This window comes from Bactrocera oleae, chromosome 6, assembly GCF_042242935.1.
Source record: "Bactrocera oleae isolate idBacOlea1 chromosome 6, idBacOlea1, whole genome shotgun sequence".
Lineage (NCBI taxonomy): Eukaryota > Metazoa > Arthropoda > Insecta > Diptera > Tephritidae > Bactrocera > Bactrocera oleae.
Genome location: NC_091540.1, coordinates 39,065,851 through 39,083,610, shown reverse-complemented (window position 1 = coordinate 39,083,610; position 17,760 = coordinate 39,065,851). Strand labels below are relative to the sequence as shown.

The window sequence follows — 17,760 nt, the reverse complement described above, 5'->3', positions numbered from 1 at the left end:
ACTGCAGCTGTACTTTTAATTCGCCCTAGAGACAGACTACATAGTGCGAAGAGACGAAGCCATCTTCGAAAAAATTGTCATGTCACAAAAAAGGCAAAATCCCAACTTCAGCCTATTTTTCGGAAAATATGATTGTATTCTGAAGCATATTTGCCAAGACCCAACGATCTTATAAAAACGTCAAGTGAAAACGGTCGTAATCGAATCGGGGTGAGCTGAGAACGGTGGCCAAGTATTGACTGTGAAAAAGGTTTGGTAGGATTGCCTTTGAATTATCTACTATGAGGTGCTTCCCAATGACTAATCCAATTGGACCATCTGAAGGAAGCAATCGCCTAAACGTGGCCAGCTTTGGCCAATAGGAGAGAAATTATGCTCCGTCAGGTCAATGCCACGCCACACACATCGATAGTGACTCGCCACAAGCTGTTAGAACTTGATATAAATGTTCTTATACATTATCTACCATATATTGTAGTTTCAACCTGGCATCAAGTTTTTACTACTAGCTAGTGAAAAATTCGACTCAAGAGAAAGTTTTGAAAACTGACTATCCCAGTTTTTTACCAATAGACCTTATACATGGCTGAGCAAATGCTTGGATACTATTCGGTCTTAATGTATAGGATCAGAAGCAAGTTTATTTAATTTAAAATTCTTTGGAAACAAATTTTTTTATTCACTAAATTTTTTTTTTCTTCTAAAGTTGCGTTTTCTTAAACTCTTTGCTGTAACTCAGCTCTCCTGACAAGTGCCATTTGCACAGTGCAAAATTAACTTTTTAAATTTTTCGCAATGCATAATTCAAAAATATATATACTATAATCAAGTAAGGAAGGTTAAGTTCGGGTGTAACCGAACATTTCATACTCTTGTAACTTCCCAGGTTCTAAGCGGGCGAAATACCTTTACAATTTTTAATAAAGCTTGCCCCTTGCTAATTCAGATTTGAAGTCGAAAAACACTATAATGGGGATTTAGGAGGGCAGAAAAGGCGGCCTGGATGCACAAACTTTCGACATTACTCAGGCAAACTCGAGAACATATTTTTAAGCAATTTTATAAATATATAACTCATAAACTGGCCTCCATATTCGTCACAAATTTGTTAGAATAAGAAAAGTCATTATGTTTAGTATATGGGAGTTAGGGTAATTCGTGGACCAATACCATATATTTTTGGCATTATACTATAGTATATCCAATATTTTATGATACTTTCAGTTAATTTTCCTAAGATATCTTACCTATATCTTACCAATAAATACGGTATAAAGCCAAACGGCAATTTGAAAATCTTATATTATATATATGGGTGATAGGGATAACTTTCGTTGTTGATTTACGTGAGTACCTGCCGGCGACGGCCTTATCTCACGGTGTTCCAAAACACAGCGTATCAATACAATGCATTGATAAGCGCCCCAAACAATACGAGCTATTTGTAAGTATTTATTTGGATACCAGTGGCAGTGTGTCTGGGTCCACACTACCATCTTGGTATGATTCGAGGCCGACCTAAAACCTCTTCCGTTTTCGGGTACGGAGCCCAGTTGCTTTTTGCAACTTTATTTTAGAACTGAAAAAACAGTTAAGCTGAATTTTCAGTTCTTCCTGCATTTACATTTCAACCACAGCGAACACGAATCTCCCCAAAGGGGCCATAACCCAATGAGCAGATTGGACCGAAGTCCAAGGGCTTTCTGCTCCCCGTGGTACCAGAAAGTCTCCGGTAAGACTGTGTAGCCGAAGATACTGCCAGTTGAGTTACCTATTACTCAATGACTGGTGACATTTGTCGCTTGAACTTCAAATGTCTTTTTATTTGGAATCTCATTTAAAGTCTATAATATCAGTTCAAGCTGAGTATTATAGCACTATTTCTGACATACTATGCTGATATTACTGAGCAAGGTACATAATAACAGTCATAGTGCATATTGGCTTTTAGTCGCCTCTTACGACAGGCATGCCTTGCCGCGAGTAAATTCTTACCCCTACCCGCAGGGGGAGTGTGATAGGGATAGTATTGACCCGATTTTATCTATTTTTGGCATTACTACAGAAAACAATTAAGAAAGCGCTAAGTTCGGGTGTAACCTAAAACCAAAGCCGGACAAAAACCTTTAGGTATTGGCAATATTGAAAAATTATCCAATTAAACACATTTTTGACACAAGGATACAATATTATCAAATAAACATTTTCCCCGAATTTCAATAATATATCTCACAAATTTTTGGGTGTCAAATTAAATACCTTAAGATACACTTTTTGTGCAACATTGATTGGTTCTTGATTTATATACTGGACAGTGAAAAAATCAGATGGAAATTAAAATTGTGTTATATGGGAAGTAGGCGTGGTTTTTGTCTGATTTCGCCTATTTTAATACTGTAATAAAGGAATATCAGGATAATATTACATACAAAATTAAATGTCTCTGAAGCATTTAGTAATTGATTTATCGCGCTTTAAGTAGTTTTTAACAAAACCGGTATATTGAGGGAGAGTTCATCCGATTTCATCCATTTTCGCTTTGTCGGTATGGGTTCTTAAAGAATTTGTTCTAAGCGAATTTAGTTATTGTAACTTTAGTGGTTTAGGAGATATGTATGTACATTAAACCTATTGAAGGGCAGCGCCACACCTCTTTTTATACTCTCGCAACCTGTTGCTACAGAGTATAATAGTTTTGTTCACCTAACGGTTGTTTGTATCACCTAAAACTAATCGAGTTAGATATAGGGTTATGTATATATAAATGATCAGGATGAAGAGACGAGTTGAAATCCGGGTGACTGTCTGTCCGTCCGTCCGTCTGTCCGTCCGTCCGTGCAAGCTCTAACTTGAGTAAAAATTGAGATATCTTTATGAAACTTTGTACACACGTTTCTTGGTACAGTAAGACGGTTGGTATTGCAGATGGGCGTAATCGGACCACTGCCACGCCCACAAAACGCCATTAATCAAAAACAAATAACTTGCCATAACTAAGCTCCGCAATAAGATACAAGACTGTTATTTGGTACACAGGATCACATTAGGGAGGGGCATCTGCAGTTAAAACTTTTTTTTAAAAAATGGACGTGGTCCCGCCTCTAATAGGTTTAATGTGCAGATCTCCTAAACCGTGAAAATAGTTGAAATCGGGTGGCAACTCCGTCCACTCCCCATATAACGGTACTGTTAAAAACTACTAAAAGCGCGATAAATCAAGCACTAAACACGCCAGAGACATTAAATTTTATGTCTGAGATGGTATAAGATGACTTTATAGGAACCGCGTTCAAAATTAGACAGTAGGCGTGGCACCGCCCACTTTTAGGTGAAAACCCATATCTTGAGATCTGCTTAACCGATTTCAACCAAATTCGGTGCGTAACGTTCTTTTCATGTTTCTATGTCATAGTGCGAAAATGGGCGAAATTGGACTACAACCACGCCTATTTCCCATATAACACCTTTTTCAATTCCATCTGATTCTTTCACTTTCCACTATGCAAATCAGGTAACAATAATTATATCGGGGTAAAACTGTGCGTGAATAATGCAATTAAAGTATGCCACCTTGCGGCCAAAAATTGTCTAAATCGAACCAAAATTGTTCAAACCCCTAAGTACTAAATATGTGGACCCCAGTGCCTATAGTTGACCTTCTACCATAAATATCAGTCAATCCACAAAGAAATCTAAAACGAGTATACCATTTGACTTTGCGAGAGTACAAAATGTTCGGTTACATCCGAACTTAGCCCTTCCTTACTTGTTTTTTTTTAAGTTTTAGCCCGCAGGTGCGCCTTCCTACTGTAAGCCATTGCAGTGGTCCATCTGCGAAGTCGTTCTTATTTTTGTGCCTAGGAACACGTGTACAAAGTTTCATTAATCCTCAAGTTTAACTCAAGTTACAGTTTGCACGGACAGATGGACGGACGGCCAGACAGTCAACCGGACTTTAACTTGTCTCGTCATCTTGTATACTTATATAATTCCCTATCTATCTCGATTAGTTTTAGGTAATACATCCAACCGTTAGGTGAAGAAAACTATTACACTCTGTACCAGCATGTTGCAAGAGTATAAAAATACCAATTTAATTACAAAAATAAATTTAATCACTAACTATATATTTTATTTTCTCCTTATTTTTACAGGTAAGTGGCGTCCGAAATAGTTGTGTCTCTTGCAGTTTCACCACACACCACAGAAGTAGGTAAATGTTAAATGTAGATTCATAAGAAAACACGCACAAATAGATCTGGTGCTATCTGGCTAACGCTTTGAATTGTCGTCTCGATGTTTTAACTGGTGTATTTGTATACTTACACACAATCTAAATGTCTAACAAGGAAGGTCGATTCCGGAATAATTGTCTAAATTTCAGTCGAAAGCTGAATCGAATTGGATTTAAATGTGTATGTAGTGAATATATGTATGCGTGAGTGTGTGTAAATATATACAACCTTCTTTTTCCCATTTTTAGCAAAATACTCATATATGCATTTGGTTATATACTCATACAAACACAATTGCAAATGGAAGAAATCTACATTGCAAACTTTAAGAATGCCATTTGTATGCAACCTTAAGCAATACTAGATACCATAAAAAGCCGAAACGTGACTGTCATTGGCATTCTCATAAGCATACTCATTTAGACAAGCACATATAAACATACATATGCACACATAAATGTCTCGCTTCTCTATATATGTAAATTGTATATGTTAAGAAATATAGAAGTACCTCTCTCAATCCGAAACTGTTTCTCTACTTCTATACTGTTGTCTGCGCAAGTTAGCCAGTGTCTTCCACACGTTTTCAGGACATGTATTAATGTATCAGAAGGGTGAGCACTCTGCATTTTAGTTTCTTATATAAAATCTCTGGATTTTAGTAGGTTTTTGTGACTACACTCGAGAAATCAGTAGTTGGTTAGATGAGACAAATCAGATACTGAAAATGTAGAAGAACTTTCTCATAATAGCGATTATGTCTTATAGACTGCTTAAAATATATTTTACCGAAAATCTTTGAGATTCATTCTACAAATGATCTGATACATTAATTCATTCTACAAATGGGAACAGAAGCCAAATATATAAAGATCCATCGATACATTACCTTTTCCACAATGTCTCTCAACGCATTTTTGTCATAATCTTTCTGCATATGCCACAAAGTTCTCATCACTTGTTTTATAAACGCCTAAATCTCCAAATTACTCAACTCTAGGTAAGCCAATAGAATCCATATTTCAAAACAGACACACGACTGAATTCTTGAACACTGCATCACAAATTTGTGCTTTGCGAAGGAGTCAGCTTAAGAATATTCAAGTGTTCGAGCATCTCTCTACTCGCACATCCGAGCATCCCTCTACTTCTACTTTAAACTCTTTTAGTATCCTAATAAATTAAATATACTGGGTCCGGTATGTTCGTTATGGTTACAGACTTAAAACTAAAACAGTTTACGCTCATTTTACAATAATTATTCAATTCTCTAATATTTTTTTAGCATATTTGGGCTTCGTGGTCACTTTCATGTTTTTTGGGAATAGAAAGAGGCGTTACCTATGAATTAATATACAGGGTGGTTCACGAATCGTGCTACAAAAACAAACCGTAATAACTTTTTTTCTGAGTGAGTAATCGTCTTAGTTTTTGTTTACTTGGCAGGCGATTATTTAAGTTACCAGTAGTATTTACCGAAAAGAGGCTTGGATAGTGCAGCGGTACCATGCTTTGCAGTCCGTAATTGCCGTCCGAAGGGAATTCAGGCGGGATTTTGGCGGTACTTCCACGAGTAAATAAACCATTGTGAAGTTAATAAACATGTTTGCCGAATCTGGAAGTACCTCAAGAAGACCGTACCTAGAGATCCATATAGTCGTGTTCAAGAAACAATCACGGTCGTTGCATCGTCAATTCATGCAAATCCAAGAGTTTTGACTCGCAACTTTTCGACGCAACTTCGAGTTAGCAGACGGTCATTACAGCGGATAATTTATGATGATTTAAACCTATTTCCGTACAAAGTTCAAATAACAAGCCGGTTAAATCCTCTAGATTTGCTTAATTGCCTGGAGTTTCGCCAAAAAATTATTGAAAAGTTGCCGTATGTGGAGTGAATCAAATTCAGAAATAATTCACGAGATGGAACTTTACCCATAACGAGTCACTGTGTGGGGCGCAATTTCATCAAGGTGTGTTTTCAAGCCATACTTCTTTGAAGAAAACTGTGTGACAATAATTGTCAATGAACACCGATTTTTAAAGATATTGAATAAGTTTTTTTCTCAGAACTGCGCCGAAGACATATCCCTTTCATTAGCTAGGTTCTAGCAAAATGGAGCAACTGCACACATACCCACCCCAGTTATTATGGAGATCCAACGAAAATTTTAAAACAAAGTAAGATCAAGAAACTCCTCTTTTTGCTGGCCCTCAAGGTCACCTGACCTGACTGTACCAGATATATAGCAATATATAGCAATTGTGCTAATCTGCTCAACAAAATTTAAAATAGGTGTATTAAAATATATATGTTTGCCACGTTGTTGGAACACCCAAAAGGTAACGTCGTATATCCCATTTTCTTTAGATTAAACCACTGCGACATATAGCTGGCATTTAAATTGGCCAATCCTTAGAATTTGAATTCATCGTGTTCGCGTATATTTTCACTATACATTACATACTTTCTCGAGTGTATTGCCACTGCTCCAGTGAAACGGAAAGATTTGCCATTATTCACTTCACATCGCCGGATACACAAACACATTAGTCAGTTGTTTTGCTGTAATCCACCAGACAAGCTTGTAAGCCGTTTGACACGTACTATACTGCATTCCAAAAAAAAATATCGACTACTTTTAGTTACATGAGCTTCTTGTGCATTTCAATAAAGCCACTTGAGTCTGCTTCCGAATGTGCAAAACAGGTGAAAATTATTTCGATATGAAGCCATGATTTACAAATGATAGCAGTTTACTTGGTCAATTTAATTTGAATTTATGATTTTTCTAAATCTTTCAAAACCATAGATTTTAATATATAAATATTAACAATAATTATTTACCAAAAACCTTTCTTACTTACCGCTTGTCCTTGCGCGTTTGTGACGTTCGAAAATAGCCATTGCCCATTGTGCCGCCATAGCACAGACTGTGACTCTGTCCCGAACCTATTTTTGATGTTTTCAAAAGTCAATTCGTTACAATCGTCCAAACAATAGGGCACGCTGTGAATAAATAAATGTTTACACAAACTCTTAAAAGCAAATATGTGAAATAAATAGTGTTTATGTAGCTCAATAAATGATTCAGTTAATTGCTTACTAGGCCTGTAATAATGGTTAAAATTTAATATTTTCGAAGGCCAAATTCAAAATTTTCCAAATAATAGAACCCGAGGATTCTGAAAATGTGTACTGCTGACCATAGGAATATCAAAAAATTTCTTTTACAACCAAAATTTACACAGAACTTGTTGGAACTGAGAAAAAAATTTTAAGTCCTTGTTATCTTTATTTTGGATATTTTAAAGGTCTATTAAAACATTGTTTAAATAAATAACTTACAAGTATGTATTTAATAAGCAATAATAAGCTTTGAAATTCTTCCAATAGTTAGAAATAAACGTTAGTTTAAACGATGACTTTAGGCACTGTTGAACTGCTATAAACATGCAACTGCAGATGTTGCTCATACGTCATGTCATACCAAAAACTCTATACACTACATATAAGCTGTCGAAAATGAAATCCATTATTTTTTATTAAAGTTTTATTAAGAATAATTAGAATCATCCAGGAGAAATTTACAACGCTTTGTTTGATAATTTGTTGCCATTTTGAAAGTGGTTTCATAATGCTACTCTCATAGAAGTCCTAGACCCTATTGGCAAAAAAAGAAGCAGTCGATTTTCACCAGCTTCTCTTCAGGCATAGGCAGGAATAGGCAATAGCGCTATGTAGCAGGTCCGGACTATAAAATGGATGCATAGAACCTCCCATCTAAGCTACCAGAGCTTCTGGCGACTCAGTAACGATGTGTGTACCCTGGCGTTATCCTGATAGGAGAGGAATCCTATTGGCCACAGCTGGTCACCTCTTATCTGTTGCGTATTTCACAAGTATTTGACCAATCGCGCTAAACATAAATCAAAATCTTCCTGGCCGTCAGTCCTGGCTGGACCACCGTTTGCGTCATCTCTTTGCGATTCGACCACGACTGATGAGCTGTGGAATAATATCTTACCTCTGGTGGAGGACCGTTTTCCCTTGACATTGTCGTAAGTGACCCACATTTCACCACCAGTAATCATCCGCTTCAAAAAGTTATCGATTTAGTTGCGGTTCGTTATTGGCTTTTCTGACCGTGATGTGTCTTTGGCATTACAATTACCGGAACGAAATCGACGAAACCAAAAATGGGCATGATTAGCTGTTCGAGAACCATTTTCAGGATTTTTCGCCTTTATCGAAGAAAAACTGAGAAATTTGTCGTAGTTTTTTTCTTTGTTGCGTGCTCAAACAGTACTGAGTCAGCAATCACAAAACTGCCATATAATGTAACCCGAGATACAACACGAAATACATTCATTCTATTTAAGTAATAATGGATTTCTTTATACTAGGCCTTATGTACTTGCTGCTTAATGGTTTTAATATCGTGCAATAAATAAAACTGTATATACACGATCGGTACTCTCATAAATTACGTTTTATGTATGTATGAAACCACATTCGTTTCATCTATCGGTCCAAGAACTCGAGATATTTTACAACCCGAATTTTATTTCAATTTGGTGAATCAATAAAACAGCATAGATGAGATAGAATAAAAATATTTTATTGTAAATAAATAAATTTCTAAAAGAAAATAAAAGCCAATATAGCTTAAAATCACAAGTTACGAATGGATTAAGACAGCATTCACATTGGAGCAGAGCTGAGATGAGCAAAGAGAACATTTCGTTAACAAAATTCAAATTTTTTATTCAATACAACATCCAACGGAAGCAATAGATATATTATAGGGATCTGCCAAACATATTATAGGGATCTACCAATTTTTTATAAATTGTTTGTAATAATATTATTTTAGAATTATGCTTCAAAATAGGCTTCAATCTCGCGCGTTCCTCTTCACTGCCGCTAAGTTTCGTTCCAGCGACCATTCGCTTGAGGTCACGGTATAAAAAAGTCTACTGGGGGCCAAAGTCGCTGGTTACGGTGAATGCGAAAGCAATCCGAAGCCTTAATCATACAATTTAGTTATAGTTTTCATTGCTTGTCAATGGCATACATTGCCTGTCTAAAGGGTTTACCAATGTCATTTATGATTGAACTTGTCTTCTTTTGACGGCTCCGTTTGCATATCTCCACGCGTTTGCGCCAATTTTCAATGACGCGGTGCAGCATTTCGACTGGAATTTCGGCTATAGTGTGCTGAATTTGTCGTCGAGCTCCTCGAGCGTTCACGTTCACATACCTCCAGAGAAAATAATCTAGAGGCGTTAAAGCGCATGATCTTGGCGACCATTAACAAACCGCCAAACTTTGCACGCAATGTGTCCATGTTTAGACCTGAAGCATGAGACGGCGCGCCGGCTTGTTGTTGTTAGAACGCTCGCTGTTGATGGTAACGGCATTTCCTGCAAAATTTTAAAAGAACTAAGGCCCGATGATGTCACCATACCACAATCCGCACCAGACGGTCAATTTTTGGGAATGCGATTGCCTGCACCACACGAGGATTTGACTCAACCCAATAGCGACAATTTTGTATGTTGACGCAGTCATTAAGCCAGAAATGGGCCTCACTGTCAAAATCACGTCATCCCTATTGGTAGATGCGTAGACTCTTCTTCAAAATTATCTATTTCATTCGATTTCTAGTAAGGTTTAATAACAGTCGCATTTAATGTTTTTTTTTCAAAATAGTTCAAACGTCTTCCAAAATATAGAACTTAAACTTAAAAAACTTTACTAAGGCAGCTGAATTTTGAGTCTTTCTATGATTTTTATTATGTGTGGATTGAATTTCGGAGAAAAATTATGGGACCAAAACTTCGGATTTAATACGACTCATATTAGTTCGGTAATATTTTCGATAGATTGTGAGTTTCCTCAGTATCTACTTTGGGCAAAACTTTCGCTTTCCCAAATAATAAAGATCTATATATATTCCTATAATGTCAATGAGTCGACCTCATTTTACGGTCATCCAAAATTATTATGTGAAATTTTTTGACATTTTTGACAATAACAAGTTCTCTTGGACTTCCACTGGGTTGATCATCTTCAGTGCTCATATTCGTACGAGCAATACAATTCTATAACTTTTCTCGAAATTTTCTGTTGTTATTGCCTTCTGATAGTACAGTTAAGACGAAACTCAACAAAACAGTACTACAAGTAGACCGTTGATTATGCTGGTGCAGATTTCTCGTAACTCCTAACAAGTAATTGCTTGCATCAACGGTGTTTGTTAAATTGTAATAAAACTAGTAAAGCCAGCGTCCCCTTAAAGCCAATAACTTGAGAACCATTAGATGAAATTTCACAAACATTTAACAGTATCCGAGCTAAGCTTTGTACACTAATGCAAGGGAGGAAACTTTTGTTTCACGATCTTTCCGTCAAAACAAATTAACATTTTTTATACTAAGTAAAAATTATGATAATGATAAATTAACATACTATTTTATAACTAACTACCATTAATTAAAATCGTACCCTTAGGCACTCCCAAAGTAGAAGTAACATTATTGTGTAATAAATTAATATTACTTATGTATGATATTTTTTTGTATAACTAACTGCCCTAACCATCTATGAGTTGCATAGTTAAATTATTTAAATATAATCGTTTTTTGTTTCACATAATAATTCCTACACACATCCTTAGTTTCATCTCATTTTGACATTAGTTTCATCATTGACAAATGTTTAACATTTTCCATTTCACATCATTTAAACTCCGGTTTGGTGCCCATGGAATATCTTTTTCATTTCAATAAACTTACATCAATGTACTAATCCCGCTCGCACCCGCTTTTAAGTTTCTCCGAGACTGTATAAAATGTGATTACTTGCATACCTCTTTAGTTATTTTTGCATTTCTTCAAAATTATTTTCCTCTTTTCTTTCTTCTGTTTCTACTTTTATGTTTCGTTTAAAGGCAAAAGTGAAACTGTAAATGCAAATGCAGAGCCTTCCGCCAAAGAGAGCACCATTTTAGCAAAAAGCATGCAAACACAAAATTTCAAACCACATCAATTGCTTAAAGCAGATGAAAATCTCGCAAAAGGTACGATGAATCTGCTGCCAGCTTGCAGCTGCTAGTGGTCACCACTAGCGGTGCCGAGCGCGCGCTTCCATTGCTCATCGCCATACAAGGTTAACTTTTTCTTTTTATTTTACATATTTATATAATATCAACCACATTCTTGCCAAAACACTTACGCCCACACACATAACGCGCGTGTTCTTTTGCTTCGTCAAAGAAGAGGAGGACCTCGCGACGCTAAAAATATCACAGTTGCGCGCCCAGCTGCGTGTACATGGCTTAAGTCCTGTCGGCAAAAAGGATGTGTTGCTCCACCGATTACAAAGCTATTTACAGCTTAAAGCAGGAAAGCCTACTACTCAAATTTCACCAAATACACAAGCGGACGAGGCTATTGCAACAGTGGAGGAGGAGAAAATAATAAACAGCGAAAGAGCAACAGAGAATAGATGTGCAGATCACCAACCTAAAAAAGAGAAAACCAACGATTTACAACCGGAAATCACTCCGCTTATGTACCAAAATCTCTCATCCACCCAATCAACAACAGAGTACAATGCCAATAATGTTGAGCTTGATGACAAGGACCCGAATTATAAATTCACACACAGCATTGAGAAAACCGATATTTCACCTGCTTCTATTTCCAACGCTGAAGAGATTGGGATAGGTAATGCTAGTGGCAGAGAAAATGATGGCAACGCCGATTATTTTAAGAATAGCTATTCAAATCATTCCACGAAAACACATTCAACTGAAAACGAAGGTTCACAAAACAAGGGTATGTACCGACGCAAGTCACTAACCATCGTTAAACTATATATGTACCACGGAGCGAAGCCTAATATTATAATTAACTACGGACATTAACTAATTAAATATAATAAATTAAGTAATGTAATGTACTAATTGAATATATGTTCAAATGGGTTTTGGTATAATTTGTTTCAGAATAGTGATTTATTTTAGTAAATGTTTTGCCTATTTATTTCAATATGTCATTTACATCGCTGTCAGATTCTTTGTATATGTATTTAATATTTCTTTAATTGTTCAATAACTCCTAAAGTTTGAAAGATCATAATAAAGTTTAATTCCACACATTCGAGTGGCATATTTTAACTTTTATTTTAAAAAGATTTAAAATATTTGTGGTTTATAGTCTAAAACGGATAATATAATCTGCCAAATAGTTCCTTGAAAATGTCGATGAAATTAAACTTATACTAAAAAAGAGACCACCGTTAACCCTATTGTACTCAATTTGTTCTATAATATGCTATTAGGTCTATAACTATATTCGTATGGTTTTTTTTTTTGTTTTAATGTGAACGTTTATTTAAGAAAAACATGAACAATATTATTACTCAAAGTATTGCCCATCCGAAGCTATAACATTTTCCCATCTGCGACAAAACTGCGCCAACAAATTTTTGTTATCCTATTTTGATGTGAACCGTATTTCAGTGAGAGCCTTATGCATCGACCGTAACAAATGGTAGTCAGGAGAGACAAGGTCTGGTATGTAGGGCGAGTGAGGCAAAACTTCGCAGCCGCTGTTTTCCAAATAGTTTTTAATCAATCTTGCAACATGAGGTCGAGCGTTTCCATAATGGAAAATTATTACCTCGTGTCTAGTCACGAATTCCGAGCATTTTTCGATAATCGGTAGCTTTCCCTATTAATAGCTTCACTTATCTTAGAAGCTCATAAATAGCACACCCTTCTGATCCCATCAAATACAGAGCATTAACTTGGCGTCATGGATATTTGGCTTTGCCATTGATTAATTTTTTCTGTTTAGGGTGTTTGTAATGGATTTATTTCGTTGCAAAGATGACTTCTTTTTGCATCGTTCAAGGCATGTTCACCTTAAACATCCAACAATATACGGTGGCTTTTGGCTGAGGTTTTCTTCATATTAAAGCAGAAATGTAAAAATCCCTGCAAAACACGTATTCAGTCATAAATTTTGAAATATTTGATTAAAAAATTTATTATTATTTGTTACTGAAAAAGACCCAAAAAGACAGTAACTTTTCAACGTAAATATGCTCGGAATATTGGAAGAACGGAATAGTAATCAGTTTACGCTGCTTTTAGCAAACCGCACAATTCTTGTTTCTTGTTTCAAATATAAAAGCGTAAAAAAAATAAGACTTTTCTAAAAATAAAACCCGCATCCCTTAATTCCCGATCACCCACTGAATAATAAGGATAGATTCAGTGAATTACTCACAGCCAATAACGGTAAAGCTTATTTCTTTTTGGAAATTTATTTCACTTAAAAATTTAAATTTTTGAAAATAAGTTGATGGGGGGGTCTAACACTCAGAAGGCCACCCTCTTTTATATATTGCAATTATTACTTTGTTACTTCTGTCTTCAAGTTAAGCTTAATACTAGTATCTCATGAAAACATCTAAAAGCTTGTTTAAAACTTGAAACATTAACGTAACTTGGTATAGCGCTATCTTATGATAAAACTTAGTTGCTTGGAACAGCAATCATCATCGATTTCGATACAAGGGTATGCGACTTTAAGAAAATATAATAAATATGGTGGATCAAGTTCGTTCATTTTACCAGTTTAATCCGACCGCTTGAATAAATTTAGGTAAAATACGCAGCCAATAAACGAGCTATTTCGACTTATATTTGTACAATGTCATTCTCGTCTCAATATAATAAGACGGGAGAAAGAGTTCAAACTCCATCTTAAGGTCTAACGTTAAATGATCAAAAACCAGTGGATGTAGACACCTTCTGGTCCAGAATATAACGCAATTGGTCTTTTGAACTACTTGTTCATATCAAGGTTCGACATTGACCAATAGGCAAAAGATGGTAAGGTTGTTTACCTGACGCTAATTGTCAAAGTCGTCTAGAAGAAGACTTATTTGCAATAGACAAATCATTTCGACACCACTTTCTGCTGATAACCACGCACACTACCCATACTTGTATAAGGGTTTGGTTAAACTTCTAAAAGTGCGAAAAATCAATAACTGAATGAGTCAGAGACATTAAATTTTACATCCAGGATGGCACAAGAGGACCAGGATGGTCAAAATTGGACGATGGGCGTGACACCGCTCATATTTAGGTGAAATCACATATCCCCGTTCCAATCCGACCAATTTCAACCAAATTTGGCACACATGATTAATTTGGCGTTCCCATGTCATAGTGGGCATAATCGGCCTGCAATCACGCTTACTTTCCGTATAACACAACACAACTTTTAAATTCCTTTTGATTTTTTCACTTTCCGGTATACAAATCAAGCACCAATAAATATATCGGGATAAAACTTTATACCAACAGTGCGTCTTAGGTATAAAAATTATCAAAATCAGACCATAACTATTCAAGCCCCCTGATAGAGGAAATGTGTTCCCCAGAGCCTAGAGCTGACTTTTTACCGATAATATCGTTCAATGTGTGAGATATATAATTAAAATTAAGAGAGAATCCTTTCTTGATAATAGTATATATATACGTCCCTTTGCTCCCATATATGTTTGTACCTAAACGAAAGATTTTCGACTTCTGACTTTATACCACACATTATACCACACATGGTATATCCGCCAATATATACAAGTAAGTTATCTTAATTTAACTGAGTGTGCGTATTTGCAGCTCTGTGTCTCAAATGGATGAAATCGGGTGCAAACTTGCCTTAGCCCCCATTTAACATCTATCAGGATTTCAAACATCCGGTTGACTTGACTCTTTATATATTGTTCATGGTATGTGAAGTACCTTAATGAAGAGAGCATCTGTTTCTATTAATAATATGTAGTAATGCCCAAAATACATTTAATCAAGTCAATACTACCCATGTACATAATAAATCCTGCCTTATATCGTATATATCGGTCAATATGTGAGGTATTTTACCAAAATTAACTGAAAGAATAATATTGGATATACTTTAGTTTAATGCCAAAAATATGTGAAATTATATTATACTATAATATAATTATAATAGTTTCCTTATTATTTTAATGATTTAGTGCTGAACATGAATAAAGTTGGTGTAGAGCCAGGTCTTAATCTCGTTTCTTCTTTTCGCTATTTGGCACCAATTCAAGATACCAAGGCCAGACACGTCCTTCTCCACCTGATCTATCTAACGGAGTGGAGGTCTTCCTCCTTCTCTGCTTCCACAGGCGGGTACTGAATCAAATACTTTCAGAGCTGGAGTGTTCTCATCCATCCGGACAACATGACCTAGCTAGCGTAGCCCCTGTCAAAACCTTCCTCTCGAACACTCCTGACTCATCAGGTGTTGTCATTGTCCATGCCTCTACATCATATAACAGAACGGGAATGATGAGAGACTTGTAGAGTTTGGTCTTTGTTCGTCGACAGAGAACTTTACTTTTCAATTGCCTACTCAGTGATTCTGCTTTGGTTTTCAAGGTTGATATTATTGTTGGTGTTAATAATTACTACTTGTCTAGGACTTCAAAGATATGACTGTCAACAGTGACGTGTGAGCCAAGTCGCAATGCGATAACTGTTTGTGTGATGACAGGAGATATTTCGTCTTGTCCTCGTTCACAACCACTTTGCTTCCTTATCCAGTCTGGAATATCAACATCATCGGCGAACGTCAGCAGTTGTACACTCTTATAGAAGATTTTACCTTTTCTATTTAGCTCGTATTATTTTCAATACCGAGCAATATTGCTCGGAGAGGTTCTTCCCGATCCTGAGGGAACTATTGGTGTTGCTCAACGTCTGTTTACACAGCCGTATTAGTTCTGCGGGGTTGCCAAGGTCTGACAAAGCGGCATAAAGGAAGCTCCTTTTCGTGCTGTCGAGGTCGGCTTTAAAATCGACGAAGAGGTGGTGTGTGTCGAACTTCTTTTCACGGGGTTTTTCGAAGTTTTTGCGCATGGTGAAAATCTGGTCGATAGTAGATAGGCTGATAAGGTCAAACTAGTTTGTTGACAATGGGCTTCAGTCTTTTACACACTACGCTCAATGGGACCTTATATGCGATATTAAGGAGGCTTATTCCACGGTAATTGGCGCAGATTGTGGAGTCCTCCTTTTTGTAGATTGGGTAGAGCACATATAGGTTCCAAATGTGGAGCATATTTTTATCCGACCATATCCTGCAAAGAAGCTGATTCATACATCTTGTCCGTTCCGCGCCGTCGTATTCAAATAGTTCGGCATGCAATCCATCGGCCCCTGCCGCTTTGTTGTTCTTCAGGCGGTAATTGCTATTCGAACCTTTTCATAGTAGGGCAATGGAACATCTATTACATAGCCTCTTCACCTCTCAGTATTTATCCCTCCCGATCGTACTGTGGTCGATCGCAACACTCCACGCTTTCTCTCCACTGCGACACGACAATCCTCATCCCACAGTTCCCTTACACCGAGTTGCTGATAAGTGCTCACAGAGAGCAGAAGTGCAAGTCGATTAGAAAACCATTTAGCTATCTGTGGTGATTGTAGCTTCTGGATGTCGAACGTTGTTTGTGTTTGTTGTGTTGTGTACTTTGATGCACAGAGGCGGGTGCGTATCTTTGGCACAACAACATCTTTGATCCGGAGACTATAACTTTTCAAGAACCCAGACGTCAAATATGTGGACCCCACTGCGTATCAGTGATCGCAACCGTACGATAATTATCGTACATATGCGATAATTTCATGCCTACGTACGATGTACGATATGATATCATTATCGTACGCAGATTGTACGATAAATTTCATTATGATGCATTAAAAATGTTTCTTATTTCTACCCTCGCAGACAATTGGGCGATTTTTTGTTTTCATAGGAAAAAAGAGAAGAAGGCGCGAGCTCCTGGCTCTTACTGCTAGCAAATATTTTTTCCGTCTTTTTGTTCACAACGCCATCTACTGGTTCGTTCAACGAACAAATAATATCGATATTGTGGTTTGATTTCGATTATGTTCAGACTTCACAGACTTTGCATATTTAGTGTTCGAATGTTGGCTGTTTTTCTTGTTATTGTATTGAGCTAACGTGCTCGCGTTCAAGATTTAAAATAGTAATTCGAAAAAAACTGTAACTGGAAGCTCAACGCGATTATGCTTCTATATTAAATGATTGTGTTTTTATATTAATGAATAAGTATGTCAATCGAAAACTTTAATTCATTAGCTATAAACTATATATAAGCTATCATTTTCACTCTGTAGCTGTAAAGTGAAAAATGAGTTATTTACGTGAAGATTCCGAAGAAATAAATAATACTAAACCAACTGATGTTGATTTGGACATTACACCTCCAAGAAAAATTGCAAAAATTAGCAATAATTAAAGTCATTCTTTTTAAAAGTACGATAATTTCGTTTCATGTACGATAATTCTACGCTACTGGTACGATAATCGCCTCACTTCAAGATGTGAACACTGCTGCGTATGGCTGACTTTTTGCCAAAAATATCGGTCAATCTGTGAGATA

General features: G+C 36.5%; 1 protein-coding gene across 5 annotated transcripts in view; it reads left to right on the top strand.

Annotated features, from left to right (window-relative positions):
- MCU (mitochondrial calcium uniporter) overlaps positions 1 to 17,760 on the top strand; it is a 147,686-nt gene that overhangs the window by 111,965 nt on the left and 17,961 nt on the right. For 2 of the 5 annotated variants that reach the window (XM_036365229.2, XM_036365233.2), the window contains 2 exons: positions 11,192 to 11,320; positions 11,520 to 12,080. The exons of 2 other annotated variants lie outside the window; for them this stretch is intronic. In XM_036365229.2, the coding sequence (XP_036221122.2) occupies positions 11,192 to 11,320; positions 11,520 to 12,080 (690 nt within the window). The remainder of the gene's footprint in view (positions 1 to 11,191; positions 11,321 to 11,519; positions 12,081 to 17,760) is intronic. One more of the 5 variants, XM_070110874.1, reaches the window with a different exon arrangement.